General features: G+C 35.6%; 1 protein-coding gene across 1 annotated transcript in view; it reads right to left on the reverse strand.

The window, feature by feature from the left end:
• The window catches only part of ARL15 (ADP-ribosylation factor-like 15), a 455,923-nt gene that overhangs the window by 227,965 nt on the left and 202,033 nt on the right, over nt 1–25,925 (reverse strand). Inside the window, exon 4 of the mRNA XM_011939353.1 lies at nt 19,793–20,001. Coding sequence (XP_011794743.1) covers nt 19,793–20,001 — 209 coding nt within the window. The remainder of the gene's footprint in view (nt 1–19,792; nt 20,002–25,925) is intronic.

The raw sequence follows: 25,925 nt of genomic DNA on the forward strand, positions 1-25,925 counted from the left end.
TGATTTGGATTTCTTACAAAGATCGAATGCTGGAGGTAATTTAATAATTTAAGTATAATATAAATATTTAAACTAAAAAAAAAGAAAAAAGACTGATTTGGGTTATTAAAACTTTTTAAATATGAAAGTGATTTCTGAAACGTGCAAAAATGACTTTTACTCTTTTCTTACTTAAATGCCATTATTACACAATATTTAAGTGATTTTGCTATTGCTGGGAAGTTTAGAATGCATCCTGATGAATATCAAGGGTCTGCTATAAAAACAGATTATCTTAAATATAATTTATGTGGATGCAACACACACAGTGTTTAAAATCCACATCCTTAAGTGCAGATGTGTTTTCGGTGTGGTCTCAGAGTGAAGGTTTCTATACAGGGTTTAGTCTGAGAAACAATTCGGGAAACAGATGAAAGGCATTTCAGATGATTACCCTAGAGACACAGTGGTTCGCAAGTCTTGATGCATATATGCCATACTGGGCTAGTAGATACATTTTTGACATTTACCACCTGCTTAGCAAATGTCATACCAGTTCATTTTGATATTCACCAAATTTGTGACTTCCTAGATCAGACGATGTTGAGTCTTACAACTCTTTTATTTGGATTGTCTTAAAAATTGCTGTATTTTCCCAATACCTAATAGGACTTCAATTTCTTAAAATATAGAGGAAAAAAAGAATACTTTTGCTGATTAAATCCTGTCAGAAGTACATGAATTCTGTTTTAAAACAACAATATTAAAGATTTTTAATTAGGAATAAAACATGGAAATTCCCAACATGGAAGATTCAATATAGCACAAAAATAAACAGTAATGATATAGAGACCACACGAGGGTAAAATAACAGTAACAAAAAAGACACGGGGGTATATAATTCATATATGTATTTTAAGTAATTACTACCATTTTCTCTTAAATGCCCTAATAAAATAAAGCATTTAAAGAAATACTATAATACCTTAATAATAATTCATTACCATTATCTACATGGTTCATTTTATCTACCTTTAAAAGAGAATTACTATCACTTTGCTATAAAGCAAACGGTTCTGAAAACTGCCCACTTGGAACACTGCACAATGACCAGGGTCTGTACTGCTGTACTGCTCACTACTCTACACCCAGGACACAATGCACTGTTTGTCCCATCATAAGCACTGAATAAATTTGTTCATCTGACAAGTATTTACAAGCATCTACTATGTTTAAGGAGCTGTTCTAGGCACCTATAAATACAACAATAATCAAAACAAAGATATTTGCCCAATGGATATTTGCTGACTTGATAAAAGTTAGATCAGTAGCCTTCTTTGAATATCAACTACTTCTGACATAGAGATGTGGCACAACTATAAGAATGAAAGAAGAAGACATTGTGAAATCAAGACTTCAAATTCTTCTGAGAACTAAGATATATTTTCCAATGCCTCTGTCCTTCAGTGGGCCTGCAGCATTGCACAGCACAGGGAAAAGGATTTAGGAATTCAGTGTCACTTTGAGGTCATATGAGTTGATCTAAAATCTCAGTTCATCTTTCCTCCATCATATGTTACGTGGGTCATAGAGGGCATGAATTTAATAAGAGGTATTTTAAAAAAGGAACTACTATCTAATAACAAGGCTGCCTTTTAAACTCTGTAATAGTTGTTTCCCATTTACGCATAGGAAGATGCATATTTAGAAAATTTATAGTTCTTTTTAGAATGGCTAACAATGACCAGAATATGACATGCTTTGCAGCCCCATGCCTTTTCTTAAACTGTTCTCTTTTTCCCCAAAGACCCTTTTCTACTGTCCTTTTCCCTTCTCATCTCTTGTTTGTTAAACTGATGAATGAAAAAGCACATGAATGAATGGATATTGAGAGCTGGTAAAGGCTGGTTACAGCCAGGAAAGCTTAGGGAGGAAGCTGGATGTTTACAGAAATGGCTTTAGGTGTCATTAGTTCTGTAACGAAGTCCTGTGTTATTTCTGAAAACAAAGATAGACAGAACAGTAAGTTAAGCCCAAATCAGCAGGCTTTCTCCCCCAAGTACTAGAACACAATAGCCACCCTGTTTCTCAAATATATAAAAACACACTTGGCTTAGTTTCTTCAATATATTACTCTCATTTCAATTGAGCTCATTTGTAAAAAGGGCCCATCTGCAAATTAGCAACTGGGGTCTGTCCAAGTAGTAAAAAACATCCAAAGAGAAAAAAACTTGAACAAGACTTCAAAGTAAAAAAAAAGAAAAAAAGAAAATTAAGATTACATTTTAAAAATCAAATAAAATGTTTTCATTTTTTTAAAAAAAATTTAGTGACAGGAGATTGTTATGGTAGAATGAAAGAGCATATGATACAAAGTCCAAACAGTTGGGTTTAGGTCAGCATTAGAAGTTGGATCTTGCATAATTTATTACTTCATTCTTGTGGACCTTAAGTCTTTCATTTATAAAATAGATAAGGAGATAATACCACATTTCCCAGGACAATCCAGAGAAGTGCCTGATACAATGTATGTGAAACATACTTACCACTGTTCACATTAGTTCATATTAATTTCAGTTCCTCCTCTGAGCTCCCTTAGTACTCTTTACATATTTCCAGTGCCTTTTACAATATATTGTGATTATCTGTTATATGTAGGTTATTAATCTTTGTACCTGTCATTCTGTTATTCATTTATGTACCTCCTTACACAATGGTGGCACACAATAAGTGTGCAAAAAATATTGTTTGAAGAGAATGAACACAAGTTGTTTTGTTAAATGAATAATGACATTTCATTTAATTTTATTCTTTATTTATTTTTTAGAGACAGAGTCTCGTCCCGTCACCCAGGCCGGAGTGTACTGGTGCCATCTTGGCTCACTGCAACCGCCAGCTCCTGGGTTCAAGTGATTTTCCTGCCTCAGCCTCCTGAGTAGCTGGAATTACAGGCACTCCCCACCTCACCCGGCTAATTTTTGTATTTTTAGTAGAGATGGGGTTTCACCATGTTGGCCAGGCTGGTCTCAAACTCCTGACCTCAAGTGATTCATTCGCCTTGGCCTCCCATGTGCTGGGATTACAGGTGTGAGCCACCATGCCCGGCCTAATAATGACATTTTAAAAACATGGAAGTATGCTTAAAATTCTGAACCAAGGTATTTCTCATCTTTGAAAAAGTTGCTTTTGCCAATTCGTAGATAGGCAGGCCTATCTACAAACAGGACAGTTTTCTATAGCTAAGTCTTCATATATTGGTTACTATGTGAGGCTTAAATTTGGTCTGTTTAATGTCAAACAAAATTCTTTATCCTGTTGAACAAAATTATTCTTAACACAGCCAGAGTACCTGAATCAAGACTATAGGAGCAGCTAGCCAGTCCATCTTTGTCCACCCTTATTGCACAAAGAAAACAAGTTACATACATTTTATAGCTCTAAGGCAACAACTACCCATGGAGTAACTTATGTCTAACACAAGCCAGGCGCAGTGGCTCACAAGGTCAAGAGATCGAGACCATCCTAGCCAACATGGTGAAATCCCGTCTCTACTAAAAATAGAAAAAAATTAACTGGGTGTGATGGCGCACGTCTGTAGTCCCAGCTACTCGGGAGGCTGAGGCAGGAGAATCGCTTGAAGCTGGGAGGTGGAGGCTGCAGTGAGCCGAGATCATGTCCCTGCACTCCAGTCTCATGACAGAGTGAAACTCCGTCTCAAAAAACAAAAAGAACAAACAAACAAACAAACAACAAACTTATGTCTGCCACAACCAGCCAATAACATTGCCATTTGTTTAGGCTTCCATTTTTATCTCAAACACAAGGTTTTAGATTCTCTATCTTAACTAAAATCAAGAAGCTGGTACTACCAAATGTTATCTAAATCTATAGGGAGATGACTTTTAATTGGCTAGTCTTACAAAAACGGTAGTCAAATAAAAGCATAATTGTGATCAATAACTGTAAAACTGTAGTATATAAGCTACAAAATTCTTTTGAATGTGAAGAAGAGAAAATTTTACATTCAAGTAGATCACCTTTAGGTTCCTATAATAACATTTAAGCTTGGTAACATGCTACCAGAACCTGGTTATTTTTTTGGCCAGCCATCTTTTTCATCTAAAAGGAGTAAAAGAAGAATAAGATGTAAAATATACTCATTTAAGCTTAAGGCAGAAGAAGGAAGAACTCTAAAACCTAATTTGGTTTGACCAGTTAACATTCTGATTGTACTCTACAGGGAGTGCACACGAGGTGTATACATGCACACACAGACATCGGTGCTGATGTGCAGGGACAAATTTCAGAGCTACCTCCCATTATGAGGACATACATTCACAAACACACTCTTACCGCATTTCCAAATGGAAAGCATGGGCACCTCATCAAGGGTCGAACATAGGGCATAAAAAAGTACAACGACCTTGCTGGGTTTGGCTTTTCTTTCACATCCAAGTTCCTTGTAAAATAGGCCAACCATGAAAGGATGTTTAAAACTTGTAGCATTAAAAAATAATCTAGGGTCATATAATTATTTCATAAATATATGTAAGACTGAGGAAAGTTGGATGCTCCTCTATTTGCTGCGATTCAAAGGTAAGTGAAAACCCACTTTGGAATTAATAGCTTTCAGAGATCTGAAAGCTTTCTAATACCAGGATTTTCAACGCTGCAATTTAACGACAACCCTGCTGTTGGCCTTTTCTGACCTGTTGTGAAGTAAATCAGGCAAACTAATGTGGGCTAACAAGTCTTTTTCACACTGTTCGATCCCCCTGCTTCTCTTTTCTCCGCAGACATCGCCTTTCTCCCACTCTCTGTCTAGCCATCCTCCGTCAAAGCACACAAAATGGCCACTGTAACCCTGCATCACTGCTCATTAGATCACAGGTTAGTCAAGTGGAACTGCCCGGGGTTCCCAAAGGAGAGCTATACTTCAAAAATCTGTCCATGTCAAATGAAGAAAAAAACCCTGAGCGTGGGGTCACCCAGATCAATGATCAAAAGAAACTGAGAATGAAGGGGGAAAAAAGCATACCCTCGTTTTTGTTAAAAACACACACAGGTCTGATTTATTATAAGGAATACAGAGATACGATGGAGTTTCCTCCTCTTCTGCCCTGTTTTCATTTTTTAACTAAGTAATTTGTTTTAATCAGGTCCTGTTGGTTGTTAAACTTCAGATTTTGGAAAGTCTACAACTAATCCTTAAAATTTCCCCCAAAGAAAACCTATTCTAGGAAATCCAGTTTTAAGGAGGACTGTTAAATGTTTCCAAAAACACTTGAAAAGCAATAAAAGTAATACAAAGTAATCCATCTTTAATACTTGAGAAGATCCTATTTAAATCTGAGAGTAAGAGTTGGTGTGACATACACTTTAAAATAATCCGAGCAACCTCTTGAGCCTTCAAAGAAGGGAAACAACAATCTGTCAATCATGTTAGGAGCACACACAAGTGACATGCTATAAAAAGGCAGATTTCTGGGTTTTGGTGAGGCTGCAAAGATATGCAGGTAGGCTTATACCTTGTTTAATCATCTCCCTCATTTCTTCTACACTATTCAAAGTATAACATTCTATATTTGCATTTGTACTTATCTGGAACACCTTAAAGAACAAGACTATTTAACAATAATATTTGTACATATCTGGAACACCTTAAAGAATAAGACTTGGTATCAAATGTCACAAGTGAAAATCAAAAGATTTGGTTTTCCTGGTTTCCTCATAACTAGAGAGAAAAGCACATTTTATTGGCTAATGATTAAAAAAAAACTTCTGCCCGGAATACTGCACATATGAATGGAAGTAAAATAAGTTAACTGTTTATAATTTAACCTAACAAAAGTTGTAAGGGTTGTGTAAGGGCTTTATAGCTTTGCAGTGTTTTCTTTTTTACATTTGGAATTTATTCTTCAAGTACCCTCAAAGGGATATAAATATATTCCTTTGTGATGAAATTAAATTTTTTTGTTTGACTTTTGTGTATTTAAAAAGCACTCCCATGACATTTACTCTATACCAGACACTGATATAATTGCCTTATGGAACATTAACTCCTTCAACCCTCATAACAACCCTGTTAGGAGGAGGGGGAAGAAAGTAGGGAGCAACCGTTAACACTGAGTAAGACTCTCTATGTGCTATACCCTCCTTTAATCCTCACCATTCACTACGAGGTAGGTTCTAGGATTAGCCCCATTTTCCAGATGAGAAAACAGACTTTTAAGTTTTTGCCCAATATAATTTAGATGGTCAACAGTAAGAAGGACTTAAATCCAGAAGTTCTGACTTCCGAGTCTTACTGTTTGTCATCTCCAAACCAAAGTGCCAAGTTAAATATTAATCAAGTTAAACTTGGGTATATCATGTGACCCCGTAACTCCAATTTTACATGTATTCACTTGAGAAATGCTTGCATATACAAGGAAACATGTACAAAGATATTTATCAACAGCGCTGTTTATAATCACAAAAATCCAGAAAGAACTTAAATATAAATAAAACAGCAGAACATTTTTTTAAAATGCTGTAAGGCATCACTTACATAAATTTTTATCACAGAAAGCATTATTGTATATTATTTAGAGACACATGCATATGTAGTCAATTAAAGATATTCCTTGTTTCTGAAGGAGAAAGGATGCAAAAATGATGAGGAAGGGAAAGGAAGGAGCTTTAAATGCAGCTTTCATGATTTGTTTCTTTAAAGAAAAGATCTGAAACAAATATGATAAAATGTTAACATGTTAATGGGTAATGAATTGGATGGGTTTGTCTGATATTTTCTATACTTATCTACATGCTTGAAATTTTTCATAATTAATAATAATTAATAAACACAGTATGACTGCTTAGATGTTTGCCTCATGCAATCACAAATAAATTGCAAAATTACTGTACATAGTTCCTCTAAGTCCTCTCCCTCATTTGACTCAGTAAACTGCTAAAAATTCATACCTTGGTAACAAGTTAGAGCTTAAACTATTAAAATTAATTTTCTTGAAAGTGTTTTAGAAGTACCATCTTTAAGAAAATCACTAAATTTGAAGGAATTTAATGAATTCAAATATGGACTATATTAATAAACAGTCCACGTTTCATTTTGCTGCTAAAGAAAATTCATTAAGTTGGCATTTCTAACCTTTTGACATTCAAAGTTGAGTAATAACGCAGCCTGGTTTCAGACTGAGAGTTGTAAATTAGAGCTGAACAGGGCACTTGAGTAGAAAAGTGAATGACTTTTCACTGTACACCTTTTTGTAAAATGGCACCACATGGCTTTATTAATCATTCAGGCTGATTATTAAAATAAGATTAAAGATTTAAAAATTATGTAATATCACATGGGGATTCAAATGAAAATGATAGAAATACATTTTCTTTTTTTTATGAGACGGAGTTTCGCTCTGGTTGCGCAGGCTGGAGTGCAATGGCATGATCTTGGCTCACCGCAACCTCGGCCTCCCAGGTTCAAGCGATTCTCCTGCCTCAGCCTTCAGAGTAGCTAGGATTACAGGCATGCGCCACCACGCCCGGCTAATTTTGTATTTTTAGTAGAGGGGTTTCTCCATGTTGGTCAGGCTGGTCTCAAACTCCCGACCTCAAACTCCCTCCTGCCTGCCTTGGTCTCCCAAAGTGCTGGGATTATCGGCTGGCGTGAGCCACTGCGCCCGGCCCAGAAATATATTTTCTATAGAACCTTAGTCATACAATCTTAACTGACAGAGGATGGATCAAGTAAGCTCGTCTACAATTCTTTACAAATGTATGCATATTTGGAAACAAAATGAGTGAGAGAAGAGTTGTTATTATAAAAATAATTGTGGTGAAAGTAAATCCACAAATTACAGCCACATCTCTTCCTTTAATATCTTAAATATGATATAACTTTAAATAGTATATATTTTTCAGTTCAGCATTACCATGGCTAAAGAAACATATGACAACATTTTGACTAACTAGAGTACAAATAAAAACAAGTAATGAAAGAATTATCATTTTTCTATTCCATTTTTAACAGATGAAATTACAAAATCACAGATTCATATTGAGTGTTTTATAAAAAAGCAATGTCTAGAACCTAAAAGTCAGTCACTGCTTCAACAAAATATATTTTCGGCATCTACACTGCTAGAACTAATGTTCTAATTGAAGGGCTACTACAACATTCAGAATAATTAAAGAAGACTGTATTTCCCTAGAGCAGAAAACTGTGCTAATACAGTTTAAAAGATTTATTAATATTGAAAGAAAACAAGGAGCTTCTCTGGTAAAGAAAAAAAGACAGCGATAGTGCTCAAAAACATTTCCATTAACAGTAACAGGCCATTCATTACTCAAGTAACCTGGTGACTTCATGCTTTGCCTTAAAATCTGTTTTTTTTTCACTTAAAAAATGGACTTAATTTGCTTATTAACATAAAAGTCATTTAAAAGCCAGCGTTAAGAAAACAGAAAGATGTCCCAACTTATATTTAAAGAAAAACATCAAAGTTAATATACAAAATTAGTATCCAAAATATGCAGAAACATATATTTCTATATTTATGGATGTCTATTTAAATAATTTACATATTAAATAAACATTTAAATAATTCAAATATTTACACTTAACTCCAATAAATTTGACAAATACTATTTTATTTTTTGAGACAGAGTGTCACTGTGTCACTTAGACTGGAGTGCAGCGATGTGATCTTGACTCACTGCAACCTCTGCTTCCTGGGTTCAAGTAATTCTCGTGCCTCAGCCTTTCGAGTAGCTGGGATTACAGGTGTGCACCACCACGTCTGGCTAACTTTTGTATTTTAGTAGAGAATGGTTTTCACCATGTTGGCCAGGCTTGTCTAGAGCTCCTGGCTTCATGTGCTCCACCCGCCTCAGCCTCCTAAACTGCTGGGATTACAGGTGTGAGCCAGCATGTCTGGCCCAATAAATACCACTTTAAATGAAACTATATGAAAACTGAGTAAAATGTAAATATTTATATAAAACAAGAAAGAAAGTGTTCTTTCTAAACAATTTGTGCCATGTTTTGGAAAATCGGGGCATTTATCTGGACACAATGATTTGCTTTCCCATAATAATAATAACAACAGTAATAAAAATACTATTTAGTGCATATACATTACACCTCCATCTCAAGATTCTTTTTGGCCTATTTTTCAGGATCCCTCTAAGGATTATTCAGTATTGTCTTCAATGAAATATGCTAACGCCTGATGAGAGAGTATTTTTCTTTTATAGCACAGTTAACAACTGTAATTCTTCAACCAGCTGTTCTCTAAGGATTCCCCTGACAAGCTCTTATTTTCATTGCATTATTTCTTTGTTCTCCCTGTCTAAACTATGCACAAGTTACCCAGATTTTCCACTCTGGCCCCTTTCAAAAAAGAATTGCTTTGGCTTGACAAATAATTAGTCCTAACCAGTATCAAAAATAAATATTACAAATTCTACGTGCTAAAATTATATTGTTCTATGTGACTTCTAAATTATTTCACAGTTCATATGTAGAACCTTCTTCCCATAAGGCTCCATTGGTTTAAATTCTCATTTATGAAAACAATCCCCGTTATTTTATGGAGCTAGTTACCATCTAAACATTGTAGATCATTCTTATAAAATCCCATAATCTTATGTCAGGTGTAGCATGAACTCTAACTCTATTTATACTGTGTTTAGGGCAACTGAATCCAGATACTTGAACATATTAAGATATAAGCCTAAATAAAACAAAATTAAACCCTACTTGACTCTTCTCCTTTGCAGCCTAGTAAAAAAAAACTTGTAAATTTTTTTTGTTGTCAAAGATTTATATGCGTACCAATTTAGATCTTGGAATTTCTACTAAAGAAGGTAATTACCACTTCACTGTTAGATACTGTGATATCAAACACAGCAAAGACCATAACAGGCCCAGTCAGTTGAAAGTTATGTGGTACCTTCAAAATGAGATATTTTTCTTCATTAGACCTTTGTAGTATACCTTCTTATTGGTATTGAAAGTGTGTATCATATCTTCACTCAAAACTACTAGATAACCTTTTTTCATGATATAAATCCTCGAAATGGTTATGTGACTATTGAAATAATACAATCATGGCTGAATATAAAATTCTATATAAAGAGATATTATTAAAGAAAAAGAATGAGAGATGGTAGATACCAATAAACAAAAGTGAAAGGAGGTGCTATAAACAAATTACTCAGGTGTGGATTAGTTCATTTCCGAGCCTATGTACACTGGAAGAGTGGCCACTTCTAAGTTGCATTCAGTCTATTATATGTACCATTGCACATGTTCAGTTCTTTGTTTTCATCAAAGGCACATGCACTTCATAGGTAAGGAAAAAAATAAATAAACTGGCAAGGAGAAAAAGCCTGTTTCTAAGTAGGAGAGTATTCTATTCATCGCAAAAGATAAAAGCAGGTATCTCTTATTACATGTTTTTGTTCTCAGAGGAACAAGGCCAAAAATATGTGATTTTTGTATTTGTGCTAACACAGCAGAACTTTTCAAAGTCACTGCCAGAAATGGACCAGCTTTCTTACCTGTTTTTTCCATGCTTTAAGTTAGGGATGTCTGCCGCATTATGAACGTTGCTGGTTCCCCCCAGACTTCTGTAGTCTGGCTTTGCTGTGATTACTGGTCAAAACCTTTAATTACAGTATATAGTTTGTGCAGCTGCCTGGAAATTGGTCTCAGGGTCAGTGGCTCTTCCCGTTCCCCTCTTTCCATTCTTTTGAAGCAATATTGCTGAACTGAAGGCATTGTTCCAGCTTTCTGGTGTGCTCTGTCTGCTGCACATCATGAATAGCTTTGCAATCACTCTAGCAATTGGTTCTTCAACTGCCTTTAGGTTGTCAATTGTAATTCATTGGCTTCAGGCACCTTTTCTCTTTTCATTCTCTTGAGGTCTTTTATTACTTAATTTGCAATAATATTAGGGAATGTCTTCTTCAGACATGTCACTAATGCCTTACTGATTATGAGGCTGGGGGTACATTTGACTTTCATACATTCGCCTGTTAAAATGTTTCAGTATTTCCTTCATCTCTGTGACTTATGATGCCAATATCTGCAGTGCCTTGCAAAGAAGTTTGCTTAATGCTGAAGTCTTCTCTCTAAAGAATAATCTAAAGACTCCTCCTTAAGATATTCTAATTGGGACTAATTTATATAATCAGTTATAGTTATTTGTATAACTTCCCAAAGACATAATTTCTCATTTTTATAAGAACTAAGATTTCATATTTTCTTCCCATATTATGCTCTATTCTCTTTTTTAATATATAAAAATTATAATTTTAAGCTCCACACGACTCAGAGATAGTGAAGTAGAAATCAATGGCTATGTTTTCAGAACCTTTTAAGAAGACCTGTATTTCTCCTCAGACATATTTTTAGAGATCATATAAGAAAACATTAAAACTATTCAAAATGAGTGCCAATGCTTCCGCATTACAAAATCAACAGGAAGTTTTGTTTCTGTTTTTTTCAGGGGAAGGAATAAACAAATATATCTCTTGATCTATTCAGAAAAAAAGTAAATCATTTGTGCATCATGTCTTAAATCCTTAGTTCTGGATAAACTCCAACAGATTAACCCTTCTCATTAGTCTCAGCCATCCCAGAGCAACCAAGGGTATTTTAAAGCAGACACTATGTAATAATAATAATGATAATAATTATCATAATGATAATAACTAACGCTTATTGTGCTTTTTATCTTCAAAGCACCTTACTGACATTAACTATGTGTCTATTTTCAAATTAATTTACCTCGACAAATGTTTTATTAACTTTGTAAGCTGTGGAATGTGTAGTGACTGAGTCCTCTTTTGCAAATAAAAAAATAAATGAAAGGAACTACAGGACAAGGAAAGGGTACCTTAAACTTTTGCCTCAAATCAGTCATTGTCTTTGTGGAATGAGGATTAATGAAATGCTAATTTTTATAAAATATAATATTAACATACAGATACAAAGTGTGAAGATCACCACTACAAAACAAATACATACTACTTCAAAAGGATCAGAAAGTAGCCAAATAATATTGTTTGGATAAAATCAGTCTCTAACTTTACCAGTTATGGTTCATTATTATAAAATATTTAAATATGTATACAAAGAAAACGTATTAAATATAAGAATTTAAAAAAATCCTTCTAAGTTTCACTAATGTAATAATAAAAGGCTACTTTTTTTTATTTGTTTGTTTGTTTTTTGAGACAGAGCCATACACTGTCACCCAGGCTAGAATGCAGTTGCGTGATCTCAGCTCACTGCAGTCTCCACCTCCCGAGTTCAAGAATTCTCCTGCCTTAGACTCCCAAGTAGCTGGGACTACAGGGGCGCGCCACCATGCCCAGCTAATTTTTCCATTTTTAGTAGAGACGGGGTTTCACTATGTTAGTCAGGCTGGTCTCGAACTCCTGACCTTCAGGGATTTGCCTGCCTCAGCCTCATTTGTTTTTAATAAATTGAATTCATCACTTTAAAACCATGTCATTATGTTCCCTTTACAGCTTCATTATGTTACCAGTCTCTATGTGATAAATCTAAACAGGAAAAAATAGATTTTGATGCTAGCAAACAAAATAAGCTCTATAACATAAATATAGCAATTATTTAAAAATATATTAAAAGAATATTATTTGGTCAAGATGTCTTGCCAATTTCTATGAGGGATTTTGGAAAGGGAATAGTACCCTGATATGGTGTTAAACAAAGTCCACAAATAGACAAACGCAAATGTAGAAACATAAAATCAAACATTTGTAAACATGATAATTAACAAGTTGAATCTTTTTAAAACTATGTATTAACATGGTTAGAGTGGTGAGGATTCGAGGAAGATGTGGTTTGTAAGCAATATTAAAAGGTCAGGTTGGTGTTTCAGGAAAATAAAAATTTTTATATTCAAGGATAAAAATAGATTCATTGGCTTGAGTAAAGAGAGAGTAAGGAAATCTGGATAAAGTTGATGGTATGAAGCCAGTAAGAAAGGATGTGTCGTAAGATTCAGAGGTAGTCACTCTTTCAAACAAAATACAGTTATCCCTTGGTATCTTTCGAGGATGGGTTCCAGAACCTCCCATGGATACCAAAATCTGAGATGCACAAATCCCTGATAGCAAATGAAACAATATTATCATATAACCTATGCACATCCTCCCATACACTTTAAATCATCTTTAGATTACTTATAATACCTAACAATATACATGCTACTTACATAGTTGTTATACTGTATTATTTAGGGAATATTGACAAATAGATTGTACCTGTTGAATTCAGAGAATGGTGCTTTTCCCCGAATATTTTCAATCGGTGGTTGGTTGAATACATGAATGCAAAACTCACAGATATGGAGGGTTGACTGTTTATTGAGCATAGAGACATAAACAAGCCATAATTCCCATCCTTCAACAAACTTACAACCTTAAGGAGTAGACAGAAAATTTATAGGCAAAATTCCAATATTACGATTTGGATTAGCCCAGGTTGCCAAGGGAAATCAGATGAGAGAGCCCAACTCAGGCATGGGCATTCAAGAAGACTTCCTGATGTGATACATAATCTTGAGGGGGTTGTATTACTCAATTTTTACACTGCTGATAAAGACATACTCAAGACAGGGAAGAAAGAGAGGTTTAATTGGACTTACAGTTCCACATGGCTGGGGAGGCCTCAGAATCACGGTGGGAGGCGAAAGGCACTTCTTCCATGGTGGTGGCAAGAGAAAAATGAAGAAGGAGCAAAAGCGGAACCCCCTAATAAATCCATCAGATTTCGTGAGACTTACTATCACGAGAATAGCACAGGAAAGACTGGCCCCCACGATTCAATTACCTCCTCCTGGGTCCCTCCCACAACATGTGAGAATTCTAGGAGATACAATTCAAGTCAAGATTTAGACAGGGGCACAGCCAAACCATATCAGGGGTTTTCCTAGTGAATTAGGAATAGTGAGTGGTAGATAAGCATAAGTGAGTGAAGAAAAAGGAATGCAATGCACATTAACATATAAGATCTGTGGAATTTCATTCGATTCCAGAAGGAATTAAAAGATTTTTAATATTAGAAGGTTTTAAAATATGGGTATCATGAAAAATTGATAGAAAGTTTGCTTTTTCTGCTCTGTGTTGAAAAATAGTGAGAAATGAGGAGCTCTGGGGGTATAAACGATTAGGAAACTGAGAAGCACTGCAGAGGAAGAAGTGGGAGAATGAGACAGTGAAAAGTCTAGATGTGGAGAATAAAAAATAGTAAGAATTGAAAGAGGCTTCAAAATGTTCACTTTACATAAAATGAAGATATGTATGTGACTGAAGAAAGGAAGACAGTGGAAAGGAATGAGGGTTTTAAAAGAGAAGACAAAAAATTCCTTTTATTATTATACATTGTCATATTTTGAGATGTATTACTTTGTTCCCCCACCTAAATAATTTGTTTGATAAAATGGACCCTTCTTACATAATGTATTTATTCATGGAAATTTTGCTTTTGTTGGACAAGGCACATTTTAATCACATTGCTTGGTGGATACGAGAAACACAGGTATACAAAGGAAAAAATAGTGAGATCAAGGTGGCTAGACATAGAATCAAGAAAATCAGGTATACAAAATTAATTTTCTCAAAGAATGCATATAGAAAAAATGAATGAATGTATAATAAATAAAATATTCTGGCTGTTTTAGTACTTTCAGCTTAAAAGTTACTCTTCAAAATTCGCTTAAAATAATGACATTTTTGTACCTAATGAAATGATTGCTAATTCAGAAATATTTACTTCTCTTGAAATAAATATTTTCAAGAGATAGCTGAGTCATTCAGTGGAAAATTGACTTCCAAATCCTCTCATTGTTTCCTCAAGATTTAATTTTAACAGCGTGCAGTACATCTGTAAGGAATGAACAAAAAACAGTTTGTATCTCTCATATCACTTTAGAATAAGTATATGTCCCATAGGGGAATTTTCAAACTGCTCACACCATAGGTATGTACACTGTTCCATGTGAAATCAAATCACTATTCTAAAATGCTGCCAAGAGGCAGGTCAAGGCACTTGGAAAACTCTTAAGATTTAAAGTATATGACACTTTCCAATGATTATTTTACAAACATATTTCTCTACATATACAGAAAGTAGTATTAAATTAAGCTAAGTATTTTACACGATTTAAACACTGCTTTGCATTTTTTAATAAAAGATTTGTCACATGAAGTCAGAGAAGATAGTACTTCATAGAATTACCAAAAAAGAAATGATCTGTTATCAAGCAATATAAATATAAAATAATTTAAAGTATAGTTTATTATCTAGGGACACAGATTGCCCAAGAACTTCAGTCTTTCAAAACTCTGATCCCTTGTAGAAAGGAAAAAAAAGTACACAATGTAGAACTAATCATCTATAAATAAGTAGTTATAATTAAACGTGATAGTTAAATACCATAGAAACATATTAGCATCCTCTTCCAGAAGATGTCTACTACTAAAAAGTGAAAATTGAATAAACAAATAAACTATTCATGACACAGAGTAATGAATGCATTGTTCAAAAAAATCTGAATATTTATAACCAAAATAAAACATGGTCTAAAAAACCAGTTTATATCATTACAAAAATACTTGCAAATACTTTTCTTGCATATTTTGTTTTTCAAACATAACACCAAGGTTGATGCATATCACAATAACAAACTGAGTTAAAATTGCATAAAAATTGAGAAATGGCCTGATCACAAATTTTAACTTTAATATTGACACCCTAATTTAGAAGCTGTATTTTCCAGTGTTAATGGGCCCTGGCACCAACAGAGTCATTCAACCTTATAATTCTGCTTCAAAACTCTGTTCCACAGTCTTCCTATTTCTCAATTAGTATTCACTTTAATAGAAAATATTCAACAAATAGTTAACACTGTACTTTTGATACACTATTTCTGAAAAAGTTAAATACTTTTGGATTAAGGATATAGACAAACATCACATCAGATGATGTTGCTAGAAAATAAAGACTGTTTCATGTTAACAAAACGTGTCCTTTTATAAGACACAACAATGTCCAATAAAATGAAAATAAGATTTCAAAAAACAGGAGGTAAAAGAATCATAATCAGCAACTGTGTAGAAGGAAAATAGGATTACATTTATTGGCTACTATATCAACTTAACTTCTCATAAAATCCTCCTGATCTATTAAATAACTTCAGAACTGAAGTATGCTCTCCTATGGGAGTTGTAAAACAAATTAGATACAATTACAATTCAATACAAATGAGAAACCAACCTATTTACCCTTAAGATTTCTCTCATTTTATAGCTTTATTGCTTAAATTAGATCAGAATTTTCCCTAATGTATCAAGTGGGCTTCTTGACAAAATTATAAATTTTTCTCGAATGCTTTCTATAGAGAAAAATAGTTGATATGAGTAAATTCTGGAAAACTGTGGTAACTACACCTCCCCAAAGTGAATACAACAAACATCTGCTGCAAGAATTGCTTGGCTTTCAGACAGTATGTAAAGGGTGTTCTTTTTCCTAGTGTTTTGTTGTTTTTTTTTTTAAGCTTGTTTAAAAATACATGTTTTCACTATCAGCTCTCAAGTCATAAAATCTTAAAATTCTGGTAAGTTAAACACAGGTCATTACCAGGTATATTACAGAAAGAAAAAATATGTAATGTACAAGACTCCACTTGCTTCTGAAAGGGCAAGAAAATAATTGGGCATGTTGCCCTCTGTCTGTGGGTTATATAGTAATTTTAACTATTGTCTTCATTTCTTAACTCAGTGCTCCACACATAGTAACACTCATAGTAAGGGAAGGGACTACATATATAAGTTCCTTATGATTTTTATTCTCTTTGGAGTCCCACTGAGAATTCGACTTTCTCTTTTGAATTTCACTGGCTTCTCCCCACTTCTAAAGTCAACAGTATCCTGATATGCTCATCAAGCAATAGTGTGTTCGCAAAGATTCACTCCAGTGACAGGATAAATTATTGCACATTTTCTGCATTAAACATAAAATGTAATAATTTCAATGGAGTGAGAAGAAGAATCAATAGCCTTTATGACTGATTATCTTTTCTAACTGAATCAGAGTTTAGTGCTTTTTGGTAAGTTGAATGCATCTTCCTTGATTCTGAGAAATCAGAATTTTGCCTAAAATTCACAAGTATTTTGCAGAGTAAAACATCATCTTCTTAGCATTGGGAAATTCCATAAAACATATACAAATTAGCAGGTGCAAATGAATAAAAATGCTTATCAGCAATAGGGCACAGGATGTGCAACACCTTTATGAAAGAGAGAATAAAAAGACGACCATTATCTAAATATATTTCTAGTAACACGTGACTTTGCTCACTTTTCAATCTTTCACTGCCTCTTCTATAATACCAATGCCTGCTCCCAACCACTTTCAAGTTATTGTTTACAAAATGTTTAAGATTCAGTTCCACAACTCCATTTTTATGCTAACAATAAGGTATTGATTTAATTCTTAAAACATTCCTGAGAGCACTTCAACAAGGCATTTTAATACACTACACAGAGAAATTTCTTTGTCATCAAGAAACGGGAAAAATCTAGGACGTATCCCTTTCTTTTTAGGCCTGACCCAAAGTAAGTATAACCATGTCACTGTGCTTCCATAAACTTCAAGACCTATAATGGAATTTGCCCATGTATCCCATTAAAGCAGTCTAAAGTGTAGACATGCACCTGTTTGGTATATGTTTATTTAATCACGGGGGAAAATGCTTTACTTAAAGCAGTCCCCATATTTGTATTATGCAAATTCCATTACAAGCAAAAGTTTTGAGAAAAGTAAATTTAAAATGGATACAAATAAAAAGGAAACTCAAAGTCACATATGCTCCAGTATACACAAGTTTAGAATCCTTTTCAGACCAATAATTTCAGACTACATTTATAGCTATCAGTCTTACTGAAAGATGAATCACAAAAAGAGGGAAAAAGATATTTGCTCTTTACCTAGGAAAGATAGCCAGTCAACACACACAAGGAATACTCAGAAGTAATTAATTGCTAAAAGCTTCCTTTATTCAATGTAATCATCTTTCATTCCTATGGAGGGTAACCATAAGTCATATGTTAGGTTTAAAGATACATTAGTTTCAATTACATGATATCTAAGGAAAACAGATAAACAGGTTCATAACTTTTCAAGCAAAAAGAAAATATTTTTTCAGATATTGCAAATAACTTGAATAAAGTTATCTGAAGTTAAACTTGTATCTATGTCTATCAATATGTATATGTATTATGTATATATTACACACACACATTATACTGTCTACGTGTAGTAGTGCACACATACATATTACCAGATTTTTCAGAATGAACAGCGGAATAACAATGCATCCTCAGCAAACAACCTTATAATAATAAACTACCCATCATAACATACTATTGCATCTACTCTACAGGCAGAAAAACTGATGCTGTGAAGTTAAAAGATTTACCAAAGGTCTTAAAAGCACATTAGGAGACACCATCATTATAATGCTGAAGATCTTCACATTCCTGACTTTCTGAATAGATTTTCATTGCTATTTTTTATTTAATTACTTAATATTATCTATAAGGTATTTTGCAAACTCTATTCTTTAAAAGGTGCTACGTACTTAATGCTGAATGAGGCAACTAAAGTGAGACACAAGCTCTGTCTGTTGAATAATAGGTCCTTGCCTTTTTTTTTTTACTATGCTTCTAAAATTTGAATGAAAACTCTATTTACTTGGTTTATATGGTTCTTCTACTTAAGTGTTTAAACTTCAAAGTAAATTATCCAAATTAATCCTATTAACTTATCATAATAAATTGCATTATTCTCATTTTATAGGTGAGAAGCCAGGCACAGGAATAAGGCTATCTGCTGTGGGTCACACGCTAAGTGTGAGGGAGGTCTGGAGTTAGAACATGTTATGTTCTTGGCTGAAGGGCAAGATTGTTCGTATTAATCATCTTATTCCAAAATCACTTGAGGAAGCACGCAATTTTCTGAAGCAGAGGAGAAAACATATCCTAAAAGTTACAAGTATAAAGGAATACATCAAGAGTTTTGATTTCACTGTACTTACATTATAATTCACTGTAATTTAAGTTTTAAAAACTATTCACATATCTCATTACTTTAGTACCATGAATCAGAGGCTCTGTTGGCTGAGACACTATTTGCCCACAATTAGTCTCATGCTTTTATAGGAGAGATACAAGCTAAGAAATAAATTTAAATGAGGAAGATAAACACTGGTTCCATGTTGAAATGTATTTGATGGCATGGAATTTACAAGACAAGACATCAATTTTCAGCCTAGCAGATTACAGAATAGGATCCATGAATCCTAGTCAATGTTGAACACTTCAGAGGAACAAGAACATGACATCTGAGGGCAAGTAATGCATGGGAATACTCATGATGTGTTCCTAGAAAAGCTGAAGAAGAGAATGAACTAAGTCCACAGGTTAAGACAACATTAAATAACCAGGCCTTTAGCCTCTTCGAATAGATGAAAAATATAACCAGAAACATCTTCTAACCATTGCTAAATAGCTAGAAAACTGTGCTCTCCAAGTAGGGTTAGGTATGTAAACAAGTGCTAACAGATTGATATAGGCTTTCTGCTTCCTACGAAAACTAAGGTTTCATGTTGAAAACAGCATAACCAGCACATTCCTAATTATATGCATTTTTCCAGGTTCCAATGTGGCAGCAAAAGCACAAGCAAGGAAGAAGAAGAGTTGTCATATTAATGAGACATACCTCTTGTACTGAGCGAGCTGCTGGCTTGTCTTGATGATTGGCCAATATTAAAAAGGGTAAAGTGCATAACTGTGGATGCTGAAGAGCTGAGTGCAGCTCATTTCTAGCAGCTTCTAAATCATCCTCTGAAGAGGCACTGTCTAATACAAATATTACCCCTTGAGATCCTTGGTAGTAGCGGCTCCAGTATTTCCGGATATTATCAGCCCCTGTCAAAAACAAAACAAATTTTCATTTTAAAAAGAGCTTTCAGCAATTGAAAAACGTTCCCAACAGTAATTCCTACTGGAAACCAATGTATCTTTTAAAAATTAAGTGCTAAACTCTGTGGTATGGATTAAAACAGGAATTTAGAAAAGTCAGAGACCACAGTGGATAGGAACAAAGAAGGCAGTAGAGCCAATAGGCAGATTTGGCCTTGAAGGAAGACACAGTATCTAAGCCATTCTTAATGACTTTTATATAAAAATGTGTCTGAGAGAAGTAGGATAAAACCTCCTAGACTTAAACTCAAAAGACAAATTTTCAGACTTTAATAGTCTCGAATGAACTATACTCTCTACAAATTGAGACTGAATCTGACTCAGAGAGCTGCACGACCTAGACATCCAACAAGGCTTCTTTCCAAACCAGTAACATTACCTTGGTGATACTTTTTAACAGAACTGCTTGCTGATCAGGACAGCCTTGTTTAATTTCACCTAGAGAGCTATTAGCACAATAGCTCTATGTGTCAAAGTGCTAAAGTTTGTGAAAAACTAAAATCATGGCCTTTGATACATTTATATGAATTTGGCTTCCTAACTCATGAGGAAAAATAACAGATGACAAGAGCGCACTTATGGTCTCAATGAGATAAGATGTTTATTAAAAAAAAATATATATATATATATGGAGAGGCCGGGTGTGGTGGTTCACACCTGTAATCTCAGCACTTTGGGAGGCTGAGGCAGGTGAATCACCTGAGGTCAGAAGTTCAAGACCAGCCTGGCCAACATGGTGAAATCCCTTCTCTATTAAAAATACAAAAATTAGCTGGGCGTGGCCTTGGGCACCTGTAATCCCAACTACTTGGGAGGCTAAGGCTGAGGCAGGAGAATCACTTGAACCCGGGAGGTGAAGGCTGCAGTGAGCCAAGATCGTGCCACTGCACTCGAGCCTGGGCAACACAGCGAGGCACCATCTCAAGAAAAAAATAAAAAATTAAAAAAAAAAAACATGGAGAATCTCGTCAGACAAGGCATGTCATGTATTATTCCTCTTTGTATTTCCATTATATAGCACAACAGCTAACTCAAACTTCAGTACTGGAATGATGAAAATTGAGGGAATGAGGGAGTAAAAGTACATACTAATTAAGCTTTACAAATTTGAGACTAGAACAAACTCTAGAGATTATTTAGTCCAACTCTCTGAGGAAACTGAAGCAGAGAGAGGTAAAGTAAGTGATCCCTTGTCATGTATCTAATAAATCACAAAATTGGGATTTGCATGAGTTGGTATACAATCTACCCAGGGAAGGCCCAGGCATTTACCATTACATCACGGTGACTGCTTTCATTACTTTCATTCAAGAATAGGAGGCGCAATATGTGTGCACGTGTACAAAAGGGGTGCTACTGGTTACATAACGACAATTAGATTTCAAGGAATTTCACCAATTTATTGGATATGATCAAGTCCTAACCAGTTAACAACTGTATTTTACTCATCCACTGAACATCTAGCTCCTATGTTTCACATACTATGTTACGTGTTAGGGAAACAGTGGGGACTGCAGTTGGTGTGGCCTGGCTGGCAAGGGTCACCTGTTTGCTTCTCTTCCCAACTCTGTGCTCAGTGACATCCTGTTGGTAGCTTGAAATCAATCAGGGTGAAAGTACTGTCACTATGGAAATCAGCAAATCCTACATATCAAGTCTGTTCCTCTCCCAGAGAGCCAATATACCACTGATGACACTGAGCAGCTTATATTTTCTGGGAGAAATAGAAAAGAAAAATCCAAGATTATAACAGAGTACAATGAAGTGCTGTCATAGAGGCACTCATTAGGTCTTCTGGGAGCAAGAGATAGGCATTTCACCCAAAATGGGGCAATTCTTTTTTAATTTCATTTTTTAAATTTGAGATGGGTTCTCACTATGTTGCCTAGGCTGGACTCAAGACTCAAGTGATTCTCCTGCATCAGCCTTGTGGGTAGCTGGGACTAAAGGCACACACTACGGTGCCCAGGGGGGCAAATGTCTTGAAAGAATAATATCAGTAGCCAAACAGCTCCCATTCATTAAGCACTTCCTATCTTCCAGGTACTAAGTGTTTTAAAAAGAAAAGCTCATACAATTCTTACAACAATCTAAGGAGGGAAGTATAATTGACTAAGGCTTTGAAACCAATTTTCAGGTCCTAAAATCTATGATTTCACCATTATACTACACAAAAATAACTAGGTATATATTTAATAAGAGGATCAAGGGCATTTGATGTTGAGCAACGTTAAATATGTGAAGACATGGGATATGAGCAGGGTTGATGCATATCAAGCAGGGTCCAACTAAGAAAACAAAGCAAAAATAAAGAGGGAATGTAAGCCAGAGATCATTTAGTATAGGGAATTAGTGGCTTAGGTGGTGGTGGAACTAAGAAAACAGCAGGGGTACTGAGATAAGCAACATCTTAGGTCAGGTTCCCTAGACACAGAGCCTGAGATGGCATTTCTTATACACCTGATTTAGAGGGAGTGCTGTCAGGAGAAACTAGAAGTGAAAGAAGTAGGCTAGAATGGGAGAAGAAGCTAGGCAAAGATATTGTTTCAGAAATCTAGCCTCAGGTTGATGCGATGAGGAACTCTACAGCAAGGATTGAACCACAGAAGTTGTCTAGTCCAAAGGCAAGGGGGCTGGGCTATTACACCCTTGTATAGTCATTAGCCACCCCTGGGGAACAGGAGGGGGATGGGGCATGATCTTATAATCTCCCAAACACATTTGGTTGGGGCAATTATTGTCAGCCAAGGGCAGGCCTCTGGAGAAGGGTACAGGTGTGAGTCATTACCAGCCAATACTCGCAGCAGCTGGGAGACGGATGCACTGGCCCAGTAAAGGAGATCCGGGTAGGAAACCAATAGCATCTGGTACAGGCTACATCCAGACACTACCCATATGCTCGAGAACCATCCATAAGCTGGAGGGACAAAACTGGAGGCAGTGTTACCCGCTGGTAAGTGTTTAAAACAACAAAAATAGTGTGCATGTGTATCTGTACACAAGCTTGTTGTAAATTTCACTAACACAAAGGATGTGCAGTGCACAGTTTTCATAATAAGAATCAATGCAGCATGCTTTATTGTAAATTCCACATAGCCAACGAATGCCCACAGAATGCTTCACTGAGTTTGCATCCATAGCCAACTAATGGCTGTAACTGACCAACTAGTGTAGTTCTGACATGAATGGTGGCTGCTCAAAGTGTTTTACGTATATTAAATCACTTACCCATGACAGTCTAATGACTCTCATGAGGTAAATACTGTTATCAATCTCATTTTATCAACAAGGAAACCAAAACACAAAAAGATTATGTAACTTGTCCAAGGTTACACACCTAATAAATACATTTAGGTCTAATGTGATCGAAATAGAGGTCATGGACTAAAAAGGGCAATGAGGTTTAAATAAAGAACTATATTACCACATAAGCTAGGAGAAAAGAAATGGAACCCTGTTGGAACAAAAGGTAAGTAAATGCCTACATACATTAATAGAAATATGTCCAAAAACATTTCCCAACTGGTTAATTCAATGGATAGTTATTAAGTACCTATTCCATCCATACAAGTCTCTGAGCTAGGACCTAAAGAGATATTTAGAAAGCCATTATTCCTCTTAACTGAAACCATCGAATCCTGTAAAGTAATACAAATTACAATGAGGCCTGCAAATACAGCAGGCAGAGCAAATATGTCCACACATTAGATGGTGTCCAATGAGTCAGATATAAAGAGAATTTGGTTGCATGTTTTAATAGAGCTTGTCCCTTGGAAACACAGGACACCTGGAAATTCAACTTCTGCAGTCAACACTTTCAATGAGAAACTACGTTTTCATTTGCCACATTTAGGAGTACATATGGTACCTGAAAATAGTGAGACATACACAAACACACACACACACACAAACCCAAAGGGAAATATCATAACTTTAAAAAATGTCCCTTCTATGACATAATGTATGAATAATATATTAATAGTGAAAAGACCCTTTTCTTTAACCTCCTGCCCAGTCTGGTGCCCAATCTTAGCATTCCTTTCATCATCAACAATGAACTTGGAATTCTAAATTCTCATTTTGCCTTCTGCACATGGCTTTGGTCAGCAGCAACCTAACCCATACTGAGACCAGGGCACTTCACCAGCAACGAGGTGAAGAGTGGTATACAGTTGTTCAGTCCAGCTTAGTGGGCCATGGTTTAGTCACCAGATTAAAATAAAAACTGGCTGTGTCATCAACCCAGCTGCCAGGCGTTTTGAGGAGTGAGCCTAACTGGGAAGGTTAGGGAAATCTGTCTGATGCCCACATTCTCAATCCCCAAACCAAATCCAAAAGAAGTAACAAACACAGGAAGTGACGTCTTATAGCAGGCTAAGGCCACTCTTAGTTTAATGACTGAAAATGCCATGCTCTGTATCACTTAAATTACAACTGCAACATAACATGGTTAAAGAGCAAACTCAAACCTCATCTATGGTTTGTACAGTTAGATTAAAAAGCAAAGGGGTTAGTCCTAACACTAGTGGGGTTGGGTGAGGGTGGTGCCAAATGCCCTAATTATACATCCAATGTTGCCCCACTAAAAGTTGGAATAAACACTTGGGAATCGAAGCTCATCAGGAGGGCCAACCAGGAGAGTCTGGCTCAGGGTACCACAATAAGAGTAGAGGGAGAACACAGGAGCATAACAAGTCCTCATTGTGTAAATTCATTTCTGTGGCACACTATAGATGTTAACAACGTCTTCTCATTATTCATTAATACATCCATCCAACAGATATTTACTGAGCACCTGGCACCATTCTAGGTGCTGAGGAAACAGCAGGAAACACAACAGACAAAAATTTCAGTCTTTATACTACCCACAGCGAAGCCAGCCTATCATCATAGAGGTTAAAAATCCCAGGTACTCACCTGGCCAACTGAGACCTAACAAAGGTCTGCAAAGGTCTGTGGAGAACCTCTGAAAAAGACTTAGCTTCTCAATAAAAAGAGATGCCCAAAGAGAGCCACCTCTCTTACAGTTTTTAGATATCATTGAGTGATATGCTGAATCTTTGAACAGCATCAGCCTTCTAGCAACCTTGAAGGAGACATATCTACACACTGAGGATGTCAGAATAGGAAAACAGATAGAGCCTGGGTCCTCAAGCACATCCCTGAGCAGCAGAACAAACCACCTACATACATTATAAGGACTCCTTATTATGTCAGCACAATAAATGCCTATTACTCAAGCCAATTTTAGGAGAATTTGCAACCAAAAAGATGCCAGGTTCCCTCATATTAAATTAAAAGGCTATGAATAGGTTCCTTAAAACAGTAGTTCTTTGAAAGATGTAACCAATGAGTTTTAAAAATAGGGATATTCAGGAATCAACAACAAAAACAGGTACTCAAAGTTATCCCTGTGGAAAATCTGATCTCTAGACCACTGCTATCCAGTTAAAATTTTTGCAGTGATGAAAATATTCTACATCTGTGCTTTCCAGTATGGTGGGCACTAGCCGCACGTGGCTATTGAGCACTTGAAATGTGGCTAGTGTCACTGAGAAACTGAATCATTTGTTTCATCTATTTAAAGTTAAAACACCACATTGGACAGTGCCGCTCTAGACATTTCCATAAGTGACTGCTGACATAAAAGACCACAAGAAACCACTAAGACAGGAGCAGATACAGAGATCTCATTCTGTCTTTGAAAGGAAGAGCACAGGGCCTTGCTGGTATAGGAGGGGCTGCTGTCACCCCTATCCAACTGTGGTTCCCCAGAGGGCAGTTGCTGAAGGACTCTGCAACAGGCCAACCAAGACTGCTGCCAGCCACACTGTGGTGGCGGAAGAGTCAGGGTGAGAAGTTCAGCTGTT

The sequence above is a fragment of the Colobus angolensis genome, unplaced genomic scaffold (genome assembly GCF_000951035.1).
Source record: "Colobus angolensis palliatus isolate OR3802 unplaced genomic scaffold, Cang.pa_1.0 Scaffold180, whole genome shotgun sequence".
NCBI lineage: Eukaryota > Metazoa > Chordata > Mammalia > Primates > Cercopithecidae > Colobus > Colobus angolensis.